Source organism: Ovis aries, chromosome 1, assembly GCF_016772045.2.
Source record: "Ovis aries strain OAR_USU_Benz2616 breed Rambouillet chromosome 1, ARS-UI_Ramb_v3.0, whole genome shotgun sequence".
Classification (NCBI taxonomy): domain Eukaryota; kingdom Metazoa; phylum Chordata; class Mammalia; order Artiodactyla; family Bovidae; genus Ovis; species Ovis aries.
The window spans coordinates 113,868,793-113,886,034 of NC_056054.1; the positions used below are offsets into that span (position 1 = coordinate 113,868,793).

General features: G+C 50.4%; 1 protein-coding gene across 2 annotated transcripts in view; it reads left to right on the forward strand.

Annotated features, from left to right (window-relative positions):
• C1H1orf226 (chromosome 1 C1orf226 homolog) overlaps nucleotides 1–17,242 on the forward strand; it is a 359,016-nt gene that overhangs the window by 326,211 nt on the left and 15,563 nt on the right. For both annotated transcript variants that reach the window (XM_012185108.5, XM_004002706.6), the window contains exons 7-10: nucleotides 2,899–3,065; nucleotides 4,747–4,926; nucleotides 12,346–12,511; nucleotides 13,893–14,045. In XM_012185108.5, coding sequence (XP_012040498.1) covers nucleotides 2,899–3,065; nucleotides 4,747–4,926; nucleotides 12,346–12,511; nucleotides 13,893–14,045 — 666 coding nt within the window. The remainder of the gene's footprint in view (nucleotides 1–2,898; nucleotides 3,066–4,746; nucleotides 4,927–12,345; nucleotides 12,512–13,892; nucleotides 14,046–17,242) is intronic.

Below are 17,242 nucleotides of genomic sequence, written 5' to 3' on the forward strand. Positions count from 1 at the left end.
AATGAAGCAGGGCAAAGGCTAAAAGAGTTTTGCCAAGAGAACGCAGTGATCATAGTAAACACCCTCTTCCAACAACACAAGAGAAGACTCTACACATGGACATCACCAGATGGTCAACACTGAAATCAGACTGGTTATATTCTTTGCAGCCAAAGATGGAGAAGCTGTATACAGTCAGCAAAAGCAAGACCAGGAGCTGACTGTGGCTCAGATCATGAACTCCTTATTGCCAAATTCAGACTTAAATTGAAGAAAGTAGGGAAAACCACCAGACCATTCAGATTTGACCTAAATCAAATTCCTTAGAATTATACAGTGGAAGTGAGAAATAGATTCAAGGGGTTAGATCTGATAGAGTTCCTGAAGAACTATGGACAGAGGTTTCTGACAGTGTACCGGAAGCAGGGATCAAGACTGTTCCCAAGAAAAAGAAATGCAAAAAGGCAAAATGGCTATCTGAGGAGGCCTTAAAAATAGCTGAGAAAAGAAGAGAAGCTAAAGGTAAAGGAGAAAAGGAAAGATATACCCATCTGAATGCAGAGATCCAAAGAATAGGAAGGAGAGATAAGAAAGCCTTCCTCAGTGATCAATGCAAAGAAATAGAGGAAAACAATAGAATGGGAAGGACTAGAGATCTCTTCAAGAAAATTAGAGATACCAAGGAACATTTCATGCAAAGATGGTATGGACCTAACAGAAGCAGAAGATATTAAGAAGAGGTGGCAAGAATACACAGAAGAACTATACAAAAAAAGATACTAATGACCCAGATAACTACAATGGTGTGATCACTCACCTGGAGCCAGGCATCCTGGAATGTGAACTCGAGTGGGCCTTAGGAAGCATCACTACAAACAAAGCTAGTGGAGGTGATGGAATTCCAGTTGAGCTATTTCAAATCCTAAAAGAAGATGCTATGAAAGTGCTGCACTCAATATGCCAGCAAATTTGGAAAACTCAGCAGTGGCCACAGGACTGGAAAAGGTCAGTTTTCATTCCAATCCCAAAAAAGGCAATGCCAGAGAATGTTCAGACTACCACACAATTGCACTCATCTCACGTGCTAGCAAAGTAATGCTCAAAATTCTCCAAGCCAGGCTTCAACAGTACATGAACCAAGAAATTCCAGATGTTCAAGCTGGATTTAGAAAAGGCAGAGGAACTAGAGATCAAATTGCTAACATCCATTGGATCATCAAAAAAGCAAGAGAGTTCCAGAAAAACATCTACTTCTGCTTTATTGACTATGCTAAAGCCTTTGACTGTGTGGATCACAACAAACTGTGGAAAATTCTTCAAGAGATGGGAATACCAGATCACCTGACCTGCCTCCTGAGAAATCTGTATGCAGGTCAGGAAGCAACAGTTAGAACTGGACATGGAACAACAGACTGGTTCCAAATCGGGAAAGGAGTATGTCAAGGCTGTATATTGTCACCCTGCTTATTTAACTTATATGCAGAGTATATCATGAGAAATGCCAGGCTGGATGAAGCACAAGCTGGAATCAAGATTGCTGGGAGAAATATCAATAACCTCAGATATGCAGATGACACCACCCTTATAGCAGAAAGTGAAGAAGAACTAAAGAGCCTCTTGATGAAAGTAAAAGGGGAGAGTGAAAAGTTGTCTTAAAACGCAACATTCAGAAAACTAAGATCATGGCATCCGGTCCAATCACTTCATGGCAAATAGATGGGGAAATAGTGGAAACAGTGACAGACTAATTTTGGGGGGCTCCAGAATCAGTCCATGCAGATGGTGACTGCAGCTATGAAATTAACCTTGAAAGAAAAGCTTTGATCAACTTAGACAGCATATTTAAAAGCAGAGACATTACTCAGCCAACAAAGGTCCGTCTAGTCAAAGCTATTTTTCCAGTAGTCATGTATGGATGTGAGAGTTGGACTATAAAGAAAGCTGAGTGCCGAAGAATTGATGCTTTTAAATTGTAGTGTTGGAGAAGACTCTTGAGAGTCCCTTGGACTGCAAGGAGATCCAAACAGTCTATCCTAAAGAAGATCAGTCCTGAATATTCATTGGAAGGACTGATGCTGAAGCTGAAACTCCAATACTTTGGCCACCTGATACAAAGAACTGACTCACTGGAAAAGACCCTGATGCTGGGAAAGACTGAAGGCAGGAGGAGAAGGGGCCAACAGGATGGATGAGACAGGACAAGAGGATGAGATTGTTGGATGGCATCACTGACTTGGACATTAGTTTGAGTAAGCTCCAGGAGTTGGTAATGGACAGGGAAGCCTGGTGTGCTGCAGTCCATGGGTATGCAAAGAGTTTGACACGACTGAGTGACTGAACTGAAAAATACACCCATCTATTTATGCAATTTTTTTCCTGCTAAAACCTTTGGGGGCTTCCCTGGTGACTCAGTGGTAAAGAATCTGCCTGCCAATGCAAGAGACACCAGTTCAATCCCTGAATCAGGAAGATCCCCTCCAGTATTCTTGTCTGGGAAATCCCATGGACAGAGGAATCTGGTGGGCACAGTCCACGGGGTTGCAAAAAATCGGACACAACTGAGAGTACTTTTTTCCCTAATCTGTTTCCACTCCTGAGTGTGAATGAGGTTGAGGTGGCTGTCATCCCTTTCTTGCAGGTTCCCCGCATCCTGTCAGTGAAAACATCACACCAGCCTAACAAAGCAGTCATGTCCAGTCTTGAGGGAATGTCTTTGTTTCTGAACTATGAGAAGATACTAAAATCAGAACATGTTATTGGATTGGACATTTAATGGACTTGAGTTGGAAAGATATATGAAAATGTTACTGAGCCAGTGGTGTGCTGAAGCGTGACATGATTGAATACTGAAGTGGTGGGCAGGAGGATGTTGTTCTTGGTGTGGCTCTGCCCTTCCCACCCTCTCTGTTGTCCCTGCAGGCCGCCAGCTTACCGGAGCCGAGAGGACCTCCACGGCCACTGCAGAGGAGACGGACATCGATGCGGTAGAGGTCCCACTCCCAGGGAACGACACCCTGGAATTCAGCCGAGGCGTGACCGACCTTGATGCTGTAGGGAAGGAAGGAGGCTCCCACACAGACCCCAAGGTAGGCAGGAGGCAGCCCACCCAGGTGATCCGCACAGCTGCGTGCATGTCACCTCCCAGAGCGGCCTGTGTCATGGCCTCAGCCCCTGTCCATCACCTCTTAGCCTCTGCCAGCACAGTGGTGGCTCTGCAGCATGTGTTACTTCCTTTCAGACTGAATCTGGAGATTCAGTCCCTGTGAATTGATGCTAGGTGTGGCTGCATGTCAGGATTTCACAGAGCTCATTCCTGACGCGCATTACCCTCCAGGGCCCATCAGTACTCAGCTCCCTGCTTCTCACTGGAAGCCCCAGCTTTGATAGCACCTTATCCGGTCACAGTACCTGTGCATGTGGCTAATCCTTGCACAACACAATGCGATCCCCTGGGGCTTAGCTGAAGGAGCAGGGTGAGTTTGGGCTGTCTCTGCCTGTGGCTAGGATGTGTGCCTTTGATGCTGCTGGGGAGGCTGCAAATTGGCCCACTGGAGTTTGGAAACTGCAAGACCACCTTAGGCATCCTCCATTTCAACCTCCTGTTTTTATGGGTGAGATGATGGATGCCCTCAAGGGGTTTCTGATATGATCCAGGTGAAACTGAGAACTTCCAACCTAAAGACAAAACCAACACCCCTGGCCCCCCCCCCCCCCCCAACACACACGGCCCCTGAAACACACACACGCCCCCCCCCCTCAACACACACACACAGCCCCTGACACACACTCACAGAAGGAAAATTCTGACAGATTGCCCTTGCCTTAGACTCCCTGCCAGTCCCCTGTACCATGAGTGCCTCTCTTTCCTCACCATGTAACAGCTTTTCCCGAGAGGAGGTCATTAGGCTAGTCCATCGGAAGGGGAGACCTGTCAGTTTGAGTGGCGGTATTCTTCCGTAGTGTCTGCCTGATATTTTCTGTGGCGCCCAGTTTGTACTCTGCACGGGGCAGAAGCCTCTGTCCCTGGCGCTTCCTCTCGCACACCTAAGGAAGGGCCTGCGGCAGAGCTGCTGCAGCGGAATTCTCTGGCTCACAGAAGCCGCCTAGTGACGATGTCCAGCTATCAGGAGGGAGACGGGAGGGAAGGGAACGGAAGCTGCTTTCCCCTTTGTGAGAGAGGATCTCCCCAGCCCATGTTCTGTGTGTGTCCAGACTTTCTTCTCTGGAGCTCCCATTGTGAGGAGGCAGTGCTGGGTTGGAGCACCTCCCTCATGGCCTCTTCCTCCAGTGGTCAACTCGGGAGACCCTGCAGACCCGGGAGGAGAGAGCCCTGAGGACACAGCAGAGTGAAGGTGGAAGCTGCCTCATAGCAAGGTGTAGATAGCTCTCTTTCACAGAAATAGATCCAAGACCAGAACCTCAGGTAACTCAACAATGTGGGAGAGCTGAAAGCCCTGGGCAAGAAATGGAACAGGATCAGCTGTCTGGGCTCCCATCATATCGCATCAGGAACTCAGCTATACAAATAGGGTTTTCTGACTCTGTGGTCCCGGCCCAGGCCATCAGATCATCTCCTCTGGGGGTGGTGGGGGGCGGGGGTGTCCTGTCCACATTTCCGTTGAAGACGCAGTATTTCCAGCTCTTCGTTACAAGTGGGCCATTTCACCCCAGCCTCGTATTAGACATACTGTGTATATTGAAGACAGAGTAAGTTGTCTAAAGGAGGCATGTGCCCAGGCTCACACCGTGTCTTCTCCTCTCCTCCAGGTCTCACCCCACCCCCAGGAGCCCATGTTGACAGCTTCGCCCAGGATGCTCCTTCCCTCTTCTTCCTCGAAGCCCCCGGGCTTGGGCGCGGGCACGCCACTGTCCACCCACCACCAGATGCAGCTTCTCCAGCAGCTCCTCCAGCAGCAGCAGCAGCAGACGCAAGTGGCTGTGGCCCAGGTTCTCCTCAGCCTCCTCCCTTCTTCGCAGGCTCCACTCTCATGGGCTTGACGCACCTTCCCTAGCGAGGGGCACAGGGCAGGTTTTAAAATCTAGGGAGCTATAAGGGATGGCTCATGCTGTTGGATCATTGCTTGTTGGGGAAGGGGGGAGGTGGGGAGAGGAGAAAGGGGGGATGCAGATGAAATGGGAAAAAACGTTTTGGTTTCCCATGTATCCCCCACTCTGAGTTGGGCTTGGCTGGCTTGGCTGGATGTTGTTGGGTCATGACTTGAACTTACTAAGGAACATAATTTCACCCTTCCTTTCCTGCCTTCTTTTCCTGGTGTGTGGGTGAGAAGGGATGCTTCTGGAGTCAGGACAGATGTGAGGATAGGTGTGACTTTGTGATACCACTCTTAAAGTTTGAATTTATGCCAAATGCCTCCGCAGACTGTACCATCCTGGAAACCTTGTCCTTAGAGGTTTCCATGCCTCCTTTAGTCATCTACTCATTCCAGGCAGGATTTCTCTATGTATGTAAAGATTTCTCCAGGCAGGACTTGATACCATACTGGCCTTGATTATAATGGGATTTAACTTCCAGAAACTTGTTGTTGTTCAGTCGCTAAGTCCTGTCCAACTCTTTGCAACCCCATGGACTATAGCACGCTGGCCTCTTCTGTCCTCCACTATCTCCCTGAATTTGCTCACATTCATGTCCATTGAGTCAGTGATGCTTTCTAACCAGCTCATCCTCTGCCACCCTCTTCTCCTTCTCTTGTACATTTCCTTACAGGAACTTAGGTATTTGAGCCATAATGGGAAGAACTGGCCTGGCTTTCAGGAATCAAGCACTGTTTGAGCCCTGAGGACTCATTGGGATGCTGTTGCTTTATAAAGGAGGGGCGAGCTGATTTCCCTGCTGCTTTTAGCAGGGATCCCTTCTGCTTGCTTTCTGTGGAGGGCATTGTCGTCCACATCTTCCTTGGAACTTGTGAGTCTGAGCTTCATCTTCTCTCCGGGCAATCAGGGGATGGTGAACGCATCATTGGTACTATTCAAAGGCTGACTCCTAAGGTAAGAGTCAGATGGGGTCAGGACCTCATGGGTAGATGAAAACAGTGAGGAGCGGGGATTCAGGGTTTGGAGAGTTGGTGAGAGATTTGGGAAGGCAGCTCTTGGCATTGGCATTCCACATCTGCTCAATCAGGCTGGCCTCTGAGGTCTTCTGCAGTCTGGAATGAGAATAAGAAGACGTCTCTAGAGAGCTCTTATTGATCCTTGTCACTTCTTCTCCTATTCTTCTCATGACCCCCAGGTGGAGTGGATCACACAGGCAGAGCTGTCTTTCCCAACATAAGCTCCTTGAGGAAGTATCCGGCAGCCTAACCAAAGTGATGCAATGACTTGGGTCTTGAAAAGACCTTCTTATAGCAGTCTCACATTGACCTGGGCCTGAGGCTCAGCCTTGTGGGTGCCTTTTGCAACCGGGTTTCAAGAGAATAAAATCAGTGGGGCACTGCTCCCAAGTGATTTGAACCTTTTTAAAAATACTGACCATGATCCAAAAGGGTATGTGCTGATACTAGGAGGATCTGCAGGTATTCCCAAAACAACAACAAAGAGGAGGGATGTCATTTATGGCTTCTGATATTTGGGGGAAAAATCACTGCCTTTTGTCAAATAATTGTATTCATCTCCTGTAATTAATGATGTGCCGGGTGTGATGGCTGACAGGAGCACAAAGCTGGAATGCTCCAGCACAGGGCCATTCGGCAACCCACATCCATCCTCCAACCCACGATACTTTCCTCTTTCAGCATATCAATTACCAAGTAATTAGTATTTATCTAAGAATGAGCTTGATGCATATTCATGATGAATGTTATCAGAGAGGCATTTGAATTTGAAGTCACTGCTAAATACTGAAGAAAAACTATTTGCAAACGTATAATCTGCACAAGAAGAGTGCTGTGGTAGTCAAAGGATGCACGGTCTGCAAAGCCATAGGACCTGCAATTTATCATAGGTCTGTCTCCCAGTCAGGATGAAACCCTCAGAGTGGTTCTTTGGCCCAGAATCAAGCATCTGTCTCAAGGAGACATCGCTCTCTGGCCCTGTTTTAACTGCCTGTGTTGTAGAAGACAGTGAAGCTAGGAGATGGGAAAAGTGTGGTGTTTGCAGTTCACTTGATGAGCCTCTCTCAGTTCAGCCACTTCCACACTTGGAATCTGGTGATTATAGGTGGCAGTGCCCGGGTTGAATCTGTTCAGTCTGTGACATGTCTAAAAGGCCACCAGAGCACATCAGTATCTCCCATGGGTAAAACGACTTTGCGTAGGACCGTAGCCTTCTAAAATGTTGGGGTCAGACAGTACCTTGAGGTCATCACAGAGCTGCTTGAGCAGAAGTTGTCTTCCCCTCCCTGCCGTCCTTATAGGCAGTCTCTTCGGTTTCCTTCATCTTTTGCTGCCTGGGAATACAGCTGACATGTCGTACCTCGCAACTGGCTTTGAGCTCTTCTTGTCCTCCAAACCGATTCAGTCCTAAACCAGCCTTCAGTTACAGGTTTCTCTGCATGTTCCTCTCTTTCTCTCTTTGTAGCATTTGATCCAAGGGCTTTTTATTAGTATCCAAATCTTTGGGTGTAAACAATGATATGATATATATATAGGTGGATTAATAAATAGGTCTTCTTAACATCTTTCCTGCTCTTAAAATATATCAAGTCTGGCTTACTTGGTTTCTCTGCACAGTGTCCAGCATGAGGTCAGCTTTTACTTGTGCTGTCAGATTCTATTGCCATCAAACCACAAGGTTTCTGCCTATCTTTGTAAAACTGCCAGCAGTCCCTGGAATTCCAATGGGTAGTACTGTGACCTCAGCATTTCAGGTGGGAACACATTTTCCTTTGTTCTGGGAGTATCCAAGTTCTCCTGTGTGACTCCTGAGAAGAGCTAAGGATAAGGACAGTTTCTTGCAAACAGGTGTACTCTCGGGGTCCCTAGTTGCACGATTTATGCACTCTCCCCATTTATTCTCGAAGATCAGTCTGGTTCTACTGTTATCACTGGGACCGGGCTTAGATCTCCTTCACAGTGTTCTGATTTGGTCTCAGACCTTAAGACCTCTCCCATCCTCTCCCTAAATTGGTTCAGAGCTGGTCTAGAACGGCCTTGCCTTGGCCTTCAAGGTACATGGGCAAAGGTGTTGCTCAGCTGACTCTTAAGCATTTCTAGACTAGATCTCAGCGCATAAATAGTAAACCCCAAGCCCTTCGGACCACTTTCCTGACCCCAGCATGAGGCTTGCGTGGCTGCACTAGCTTCCTGCTTTTAGATGGACAAGAAGTTCAAGGATGCAAATTGAAGTATAATCAAGCCTTGAACCAAAGCTGGGTTGTAGCTGGCACCCGCATGGCCACGGGCTGGGCCCACGTAGCTCCAGAATTGATCCGGGCACTGTGGCTGACTGGCAGTGGTTAAGTAGGCCAGGTCACTTCACAGTGTGCCAACTCCTAGCCTGGCTCCTGGGGAAAATGTTGTCCTGCAGCTCAGTATTGCTATTGAAAGACTTCTCTACCTGCTGCCACTTGTTCTGAAACAAGCGATCAGTTACTTAATGCTTTGCAATTGTGTATGCTGTAGTTAGAGGAACAGCGCTGAAAAACCTTCGCAGTCCTCCCCCCAGCCCCCCGCTAGGCCCTAGATGTAGCCTCTGTCCTCGTGGCTTCTCCAGTTCCCAGCGCCCTGGGTGTACTGCCCAGGCCCCTGCCTCATGCATGCAGAGACAGAGCCGCCTGCCTCCGCTTGTGTGTCCCGTGTGTGTGGGGGGGCAAACTGCTCTGGTTCTCTCCACTGCCATTTCCATGTGCCTGCTGCTCCCTAACTCCAGCCTGGCCCTGCCCCTACTTCTCACGGAGGAGCTGGAGTCCAGGCAAGTAGGCTGGAGGGCCAATGGGCAGTGGTCTGGTGTTGCTGGGTGGGTTGTGGGCGGCTGTCCGAGTCTGGGGAAGTGGCACAGAGCTGGAGGGCACAGGGTTGAACTTACACTTGTACTGCTATGGCCAAAATGCAGAACTGGACACCGACTCCAGGCGTGGCCTTCCCCACGATTTAGTCTGTGACCAGAATGTGTGCATGCTAAGTCATCTCAGTCTGGTCTGACTCTTTGCAACCCTGTGGACTGTAGCACACCAGGCTCCTCTGTGGATGGGATTCTCCAGGCAAAAATACTGGAGTGAGTTGCCATGCTCTCCTCCAGGGGATCGATCCCATGGCAGACGGATTCTTTACCACTAGCACCACCTGGGAAGCCCAGAATAGTCATTGCCAAAGACCACATGATTCTGGAAAGGCAAAACTATCTGCTACCTTTTCAGAAATTAACATAGCCTGCCTTGGCAAAAGGTGTTTGAGGTTTTAAAAGAAGAGCGTGCTGAATACAAATAAGTCCCCTCTGGTAGGGAGGGGGAGGTGGTATCCGCTCCTGTTGTACAGTGGGGGAAGCGAGCACACAGCTGTAGCTGACTGCCCAAGCCAAAGCTGAAAATAATGCTGCTTCATTTCAGTGCTTCGTGGCTAGACCCACATATGCGAAACACAAGGACTGTTAAATTGCCTCAAATTTAGAGGAATCTCGGGCCATTTTGTCCCAGCTTTGCCTGGGTTTCGTACTCCTGGGGTACAGACTGCTGCAGCGAGAGGCCTGAGCCTTATGCCCGCTGCCCGTTTGGACGGCTGTGGGAACAGAAAGGCTCCTTAGCGCTGGGTTTGGGTGGCAGCAGCAGCGTATGCTTTCGAATTCCCAGGGTTTGAAAACACCAGAAATGTTATAAGTCTGCGTTTGCAAAGCTAAAGTTCTTGTTTAGACTAATACAAGGAACACTCAAACACAACTTTTTCTCATAGTACTGAGTGCCTGTGGATTTGTGATGAAAGATTTGATTCAAGGGTCGTTTTTTATGTACTAATGGTAACTCCCCTGATGGAATGGTTATGTGCAAAAGAAACTTCCAGATTTTGGTGTCCCCCCGCCCGCCCCCCCACCCCGACCCCGGCTTCTGCAGGAGGGAATTCCTCTTTTGTCGCCCATCCTAATTCTCTGACTTCCCAGAGGAAATCTAGGAGTGTTCTTCAAGGAGCCTTTAACCAATGGCCCCTGGTACTGACTATTCCATTCACCTGATATGGACTCATACACTGACCAAGCCTCTGGCCAAGCCTCTCAGTTGAAAAATGGAGACAGTGAGGTGCAGGTAGAAGCGTATTACCGACAGTTGAATTGGGAGTAACCGACAGATTCGCGCTTTCAGCTCCTGGTCCAGTGCTCTCAAATGGCCTCTTCCGCGGGCAGGTTCAGACGCGGGGTTTGGGGACCTGAGTCTGTGGCCTTTGTGTGCAGAGAGCCCTCTGTAGATGTCAGTTACTGGTAGGTGAGATTCCCCACTGTTTCTGTTTACATGCATTGAAAGTTTTGCTCCACATGTATGCCTCGTGTTTCTGTTTTGCTCTGAAGAAAATAGAAAATGGATAATTAGCAATTCTGTCTGCCCAGTACATTCCTCTCAATGATGCTCTTAGTTGGAATAAATTACATTTACTGGCAGATGGAAGGTTATGGTTTCCTCTGGGGGCACTTGTAGGGGTGAGGTTCCCACAGCAATTGTCCTGATTCTCAGAACCAGCAGGATTTTGGGGACTCTTTCGGTGAACTGTCTCCATGCCTCATTTTTGCAAGGAAGACAGAGGCTTAGTAGCCATCTACCATCTGATACTGGATTAAAATATTATTGCTGCTGCTTTCCCTGTTCTTGCCCCTCTCTAGATCTCTAAATAGTTTATTTGAGGACTGGAAGATCAGTCTTGTCCTTAGCAGCGCCTGGTGAAGGACAGATTCACTTTAGATTCCTTAGGCATCCTCCCCCTGGGGGAACGATAGGCCTAACCTCAGGAGCCACTAATGGAAGGTGGCAGTTAATCTCATTAGTGGCTCCACTTAGCAGCAGAGCCAACAACGGCAAGGTCAGGTCCTCAAATCTGGGCCGGGGTGAGGAGCTGGGGGAAGGAAGCAGCCACTGCATCCAAAAGTGTGGTCTCTGAGGGCTGGCTGCCGGGAGGGCAGACACTGCCCTGGCAGGACTCTGGGCCAAGCTCGGCCAGACCGTGGGGTGAACATGACCTGTTATTCCCTGGCAGAATGTGAATCTCTTTGGAGCAGATGGCTCTTCAGAAACCCAGAGCATTTGTTGTCTGAGTCAGAGAATCGACTCTTCCAGTTCCTTCCTCCTCTCTCCTCCGCTCTTGGCTCTACCTGTCCCAGCCCGGTCCTCCTGACTCTGTGTCTTTATCCATACTGTGTTTTTGGTTCAAGAAAACCCTCTTTCGTACAGGCTGCTTTGGTCTTAACCACCAAATTCATGAGCTCCCCTTATTCAGGGACCTTCAGAAACCTCCCAGAGGCCCTTTTATCCACTTCTCAGCACAAAAGTCACACATTGCTGTCCTTGTTGTGTGACTTAGTGTTGTCAAGCCAGAGTCCTGAGGGAATCCGCACATCTCCTCCCCCTGGGTTGTGTCCCCGCACCCAGACTGCACACCGGCAGCAGAGAGGCCCCCTGGGCCCCGAGCACTCAGGGTGCCATTGCTGGTGCTCTAGTGAGAGGGTGGGACAGTGAGAGGGCGAGGGTCCCCCTCCCCAGACAGGGCGGCTCTGGAAGCTGTCACCTCAGGCTGACAGCCACCTGCCAGGGCTGCTGGACGAAGCCCTGTGGTTAGTCAGTCAGCAGCTGCCTGACCCCCGCCAGGTACGAGACATGCTCCCAGAGGCCTCCGGAAATAAAAGGGAGCGGAAGGTCAGGGCAGGAAGCTGACCCCCACCACAGGTGTGGAAACACCGACTTCGTCACCGTCACCTCACTGACTTAGAAAGGGCATGCGCCTGGCTTCCTGTTTCTCATGCCGTTTGGGTGTGAGGAAGGGGAGAAGGAAGATTGTGACGGGGGTCTGCTGTGACACTGTTCTTTGCTAGTGGGTCAGCATATCAGGTTTTTGGCTTTGTTTTTGAAAAGACAAGGTGAGAAAAAGGTACCTGCCTCAACACAGCAGTAGTATGTTAGCTGTCAGCGGTTCTGCCGGGGCTGGGGCTGGGACACAACTCTTTCCTACCTCTTGCTCTTGGTGTGGGGCTCCAAGTGGTACGTGAATGGCACATCATGGGCCCCACTCGGGATGCGGATCCGGTAGCCCAGCTTCTTTCAGCTGCTCCTCTGCAAAATGGTGCCCATTTTGCCTGGGAAAGGGCTTCTCCGTCTTGAATTGAAGCTGGAAGGCATGTCTGGCCCTGGCCCTCCACCAGTGACTCACGTTTACATTCACATCCCTCTCTTCTCTCCGCCCTGTCTCCTCGCTGTCTTCTCTGCCTCCCCGCTCTCCGCAGGTTCACTTGCTGAAGGACCAGCTGGCTGCTGAGGCCGCAGCACGGCTGGAGGCCCAGGCTCGTGTGCACCAGCTCCTGCTGCAAAACAAGGACATGCTCCAACACATCTCCCTGCTGGTCAAGCAGGTGCAGGAGTTGGAGCTGAAGCTGTCGGGACAGAATGCCAGTAAGCGAGGGCCCTGCCTGGCCTCACCTCCCCGTGGAGGCTCTGGAACCGCGTGTTATCTTCCCCAAACCTTCTGGTGGTACTGTTGGACCCCTGGCCTGCCCTGGTTATCCTAACAGAAAATATAAGCAGCTTTGTTTGTTCCGTCCACACACTTAGTGGAATTATAAAATGGCAGGGCCGTAGAGGGTCTTGGCTGCCTTCTAGCCCAGTGCCCAGATTTTACCTTGAAAGTCCCCAGGAGTCACCACCACATGTTCACCCAGCCTCTCCTTGATGGGCCCCCAGGCTCTTCACATCCTGAGGCCGCCTGGTTCCTTCTCAGAGGGCTTTTCCAATCGAAATACACTGAGCATCTATTGTGAGTCATGCTCTTTGAGAGCTCTGCAGGAGACATCAGTCTGTCCAGTAGTTTACTCCCCCTGCATAACTCAGTAGCACAGAAAAGGCTGGTAGCAGTCTGCCTCTCAGTGGGTAAAGCAGAGGAGCGCCCGTGGCCAGCTCACTCTGCTGGCTAGTGGCAGAGGTTGCTTGGCTCCTAGCCTGAGATGCCTGCCTCTACTCCCAGCCGATCCGGGCTGCGCTGGGAAGTGCTGGGAGACAGTGTGTCTCTGTGACGCGTGGAACTTGCCCCTGGGCTGTCTGCTGCTCTAAGTGCACACTGACTGTGGACCAGGATCGACTGATCATATGCATGATCGCATTTAATCCCTACAGTGGCAGATGATTTTGTGCCCATTTTACAGATGAAGAAACAGACCCAGAGATTAAATTACTAGCTCGAGGTTTCAAGACTAGCACAGTGTGGAGCCAAGATTCAAACTCGGGTCTGATCATAAAACAGATGCTTTCCACCTTATACCAGTAGTTCTCCCAAACTACCCTAGGAGCTTCTTAAAAAATGGATACTCCCAGATCCAACCCACAGAGATTCTGCATTGGTAGGTCTCGGGCAGACCTGAGAACTCTGTTTTTAAAGTGGCCCAAAAGTATGGATAGGGAACCACTGTGCTTTACCACTCTGAAAGCCCTTTTGGATTTTCTTTATCAAGGTCCTGTTGTATTAATGCCAGTTTACAAGGTTGCACTAAACGTTTCTACATACTTCTAACATAGTTCTTCAGTTTGTGCCTTTTTCCTACCGCGTTCCCCGGATACGGGTCTTGCCAGCCCATTGCAGTCATGGCCCGCCTTTGCCTCTTCCCCCGGCTCCTCCCCCTAGCCTGGCATGTCCATTCTGAGCCAAGCGGAAGGAAGGACTGAAAAGCCCACCCTTACTCCACTCCCCCCAAGATGGCCAGGGACCTGGGTGGGCCAAGGATGGCTTTCAAACCAACCACCTTGCTCATACCACCCCTCCTCCTGTTGTCTTCCCCTCCAGTGGGCTCGCAGGACAGCTTGTTGGAGATCACCTTCCGCTCTGGAGCCCTGCCTGTGCTTTGTGACCCCACGACCCCGAAGCCGGAGGACCTACACTCGCCGCCCCTGGGCGCGGGCTTGGCTGACTTCGCCCACCCAGCGGGCAGCCCCTTAGGTAGGCGCGACTGCTTGGTGAAGCTGGAGTGTTTCCGCTTTCTCCCACCCGAGGACACCCCGCCCCCTGCTCAGGGCCAGCCACTCCTTGGCAGCTTGGAGCTCATCAAGTTCCGAGAGTCAGGCATCGCCTCGGAGTACGAGTCCAACACGGACGAGAGCGAGGAACGGGACTCGTGGTCCCAGGAGGAGCTGCCTCGCCTGCTGAATGTCCTGCAGAGGCAGGAGCTGGGCGACAGCCTGGATGATGAAATCGCCGTATAGGTGCCCTGGGGTGAGGAGGCCGAGGTGTGGAGGGCCGAGTCTGGCTGCTACCTGGGTAGGGCTGCCAGCTGGTGGGTAGATGGGCACTGCTGAGGATATCCAGGGGCCTAGAAATGTTTACAGTTTCAGAAAAGCATTAGGATTTTGCTTTGGAGGGTCAAGTGGGGAAGAAATTGGATTGCCAAAAGTGAATCAACTCCTCCCTCCTACTTGTGACTACTGGGAGTGGAGGGGACTTTCAGAGCCCATGACTTTGGGAGAGGGTCCCTCTTGAGGACCACCAGGCTGCTGAAGGACCTGCTCCCACCTACCACATCATCAGGCTGTCTGCCCTGTCACGTAAGGCCCTTATAGTCCCCTTGCTCTCCCTACTTCTGTGGTCCGGACTATGAAAGGAAGCCATCGGTACCTTCTCAGGTACTTTGTGTTTAGATGCCAGGATGCTACCAGTTGCCTAACTCTTCCCTGACCTTCCTGGGAGGAATAACTTCTCTAAGCCTTTGCAGAGACTGTAGAGGTTCAAAGCTCCAGGCTAAAGGACAGGATAGTCCTTTGGTGTGTGTGTGGATTGGAATGTGTCGCGTTGAGGGGATATGCTTTCAGATGAATTGGATCCAAGCGCTTTCTCTGGGTGGCATCAAGCGTTGCTCCAGAAGGAGATGGGACTTCACTACCATTCAGGCCCTGCCATGGAAGCCAGTGGGGAGGACAGCCTCGCTACTGCCCCAGATCACCGAGGTCTGATTCCTCAGTGTGATGCCCCGCCCACCTCCTGCCTACAAGTCCAGCTCATCCCCAAGGAAGCTGGAAAGCTGCCCTCTCTCTCCTGTGTCCTGCCTCAAGGGCTGTGCCTACTGAAGCTGTTGTAGCACTCTGCCTCTATAAAAGCCTCAGAGCCCCCAGCCTTACCTCTCAACCTGTCCTCTCCACTGGGTGAAAGTGTGCAGTTTTTACTGCAAAAAGAAAAGAAAAAGAACACAGGCTGGTAGCTGAGACTGCTCAAGTCCACTCTTCAGAATCACTGCCACTTAAGTCAGGGACCAGAGCCACTTTGCCCTTGACCGGCCACCCTGTGGATGCGCGCCTTGAACGCACCTGTAAACAGTGCCACGTGCTGCTCTCCTTTACCATCTGGGCCCGGAGGTTACCGCCTGATGCTCTGGGCTGACTGGGGCTCTGAGGGCACACTTGCGTGTCCTTGCCTCCAGTAAGACCCTCAGTGGCTGGTAACAGGTTTAAAGGTGCCTGAAGAGAGAGCTGAGACATGCTAGTGCTGTGTAAGTTTGGGGAAATGTCTTTATCGTGAACAGCAAATTCCGGACCCAGACTGTGTTACTATGGGGTTGGCTAAAATGTTCTTTCAGGTTTTTCCATAGCGTCTTATGGGAAACCCCGAATGAACTTTCTGGCCAACCCAGTATTTGAGGATCAATTGGTAACGATGTGGTGGCTTCAAAATCAAGTTCTTTAAGCCTAACTTGGCTTTATAAAATACAGAAATGAAAGTGCAGATCTTCTGTTATAGCTACAGTTGGATTTCCGCTAGACCCGGAAGTCCAAATTAAAGGAAATGAATGCAGCTTTATGTTAGCCTTCCTTGGTGCATGAAGGTATCAGTGAAATGAGATGGGTGCATGTGTGTGTGCTTGTGTGTACACGTTTGCTTGCTTTGACACGCACGTGTGAGGGAAGGTGTATATGTGTGTGGAGGCTTGTCAGAAGTGACCAGAGAAAAGAGAATGGGAATCTCCAGAGTGTTTGAATCAACAGTAGACTTGTGTTCTTTTCCTAATGTGCATTTAGTTGGAGAGGGGGTGGCTCTGTTTTGTTACACTTTCTAGTTGATCATTGGAAGTAGGTGCAGAGACAGAAGGGAAGGAAGAACCATGAAATCAAAGGAGAGAGGCCAGGAGTCCAGTTTGGCTGAGCCTCTCTAGCTTACAAAATCCTAACCTAGGCTTCCTCGAGTGTGGGACCTCTTTGCTCATTAGAAGTTGGGGTGTTCAGGGGAGGGGAAGGTCTGGCTTCTCCAGGCCCACTGCCTGCAAGCAGGGGCTGAGGACAAAGCCAGAAGCCAGTGGACTGGGTGTGTGGAATGTGCTAGGAGAGGGCTTGTTTGGGGTGGGGAGAAGAGTGGGTGGGGAAGATAGTTTCTAAAAGGGTCTTGAAAAGATTGCAAAGAGAAAGAAGAAAGGAGATGGTAGAGAGACTGAAGAATTGGAGAGACAAGTTCTCTGTACCACTGACTTGGACCCATTCAAGACCCTTCCCTTCAGGAGGCTCTACAGTGGTTTCTACCCACGTTGGCCCCATCCTTTCCCCAGTTCAGGTCCTCCCTGGAGCACTGGTGTGTGTGTTGGCACCATCCTTAGTGTGACCCAGCCAGCGTGCACTGGGTGTGTGGAGATGGAGGAGACAGAGGACAGATCTAGGGGCCTTCAAAGGTCACCAGCCACTGGGCCGGAAAGGGAGCATTGTGGACCCCAACCTCCAAGCGACGTCACCCTGTCCTCTCCCCCTTGCTTCTTGCTCTGCTAACTCAGCTCCTGCCCTCCTCTCTTTCATCCTTCTACTCTGCCCTGTGTGGAGGACGAGTGGACACCAGGGGCGCCTCCCTTGCAGTACCTGCCCCAGCCTCTCCCGGGTGCCAGCAGACTCTTGGGCACCCTAGGCTCTCACAGGTGTGGAGCCAGGGAAGAATTGCTCTGCACAGGATGGACTCTATATTGGAACTGAAAACTATGTTCCTCATATTCCTGCTGATACCAATGCTGTCTATAAAGCCTCTTCATAGCCTCACTTCTCTCAACTGCTCTCCTTTAGGGGTTGTATTCCTTTTTATTTTCTCTTTGCCTGACTGCTTTCTCCTACCCCTCACCCCTCACCCAATTCCCTCTCCCTGAGCCTTCTACTTCCTAAAACTGTGTGGCATTA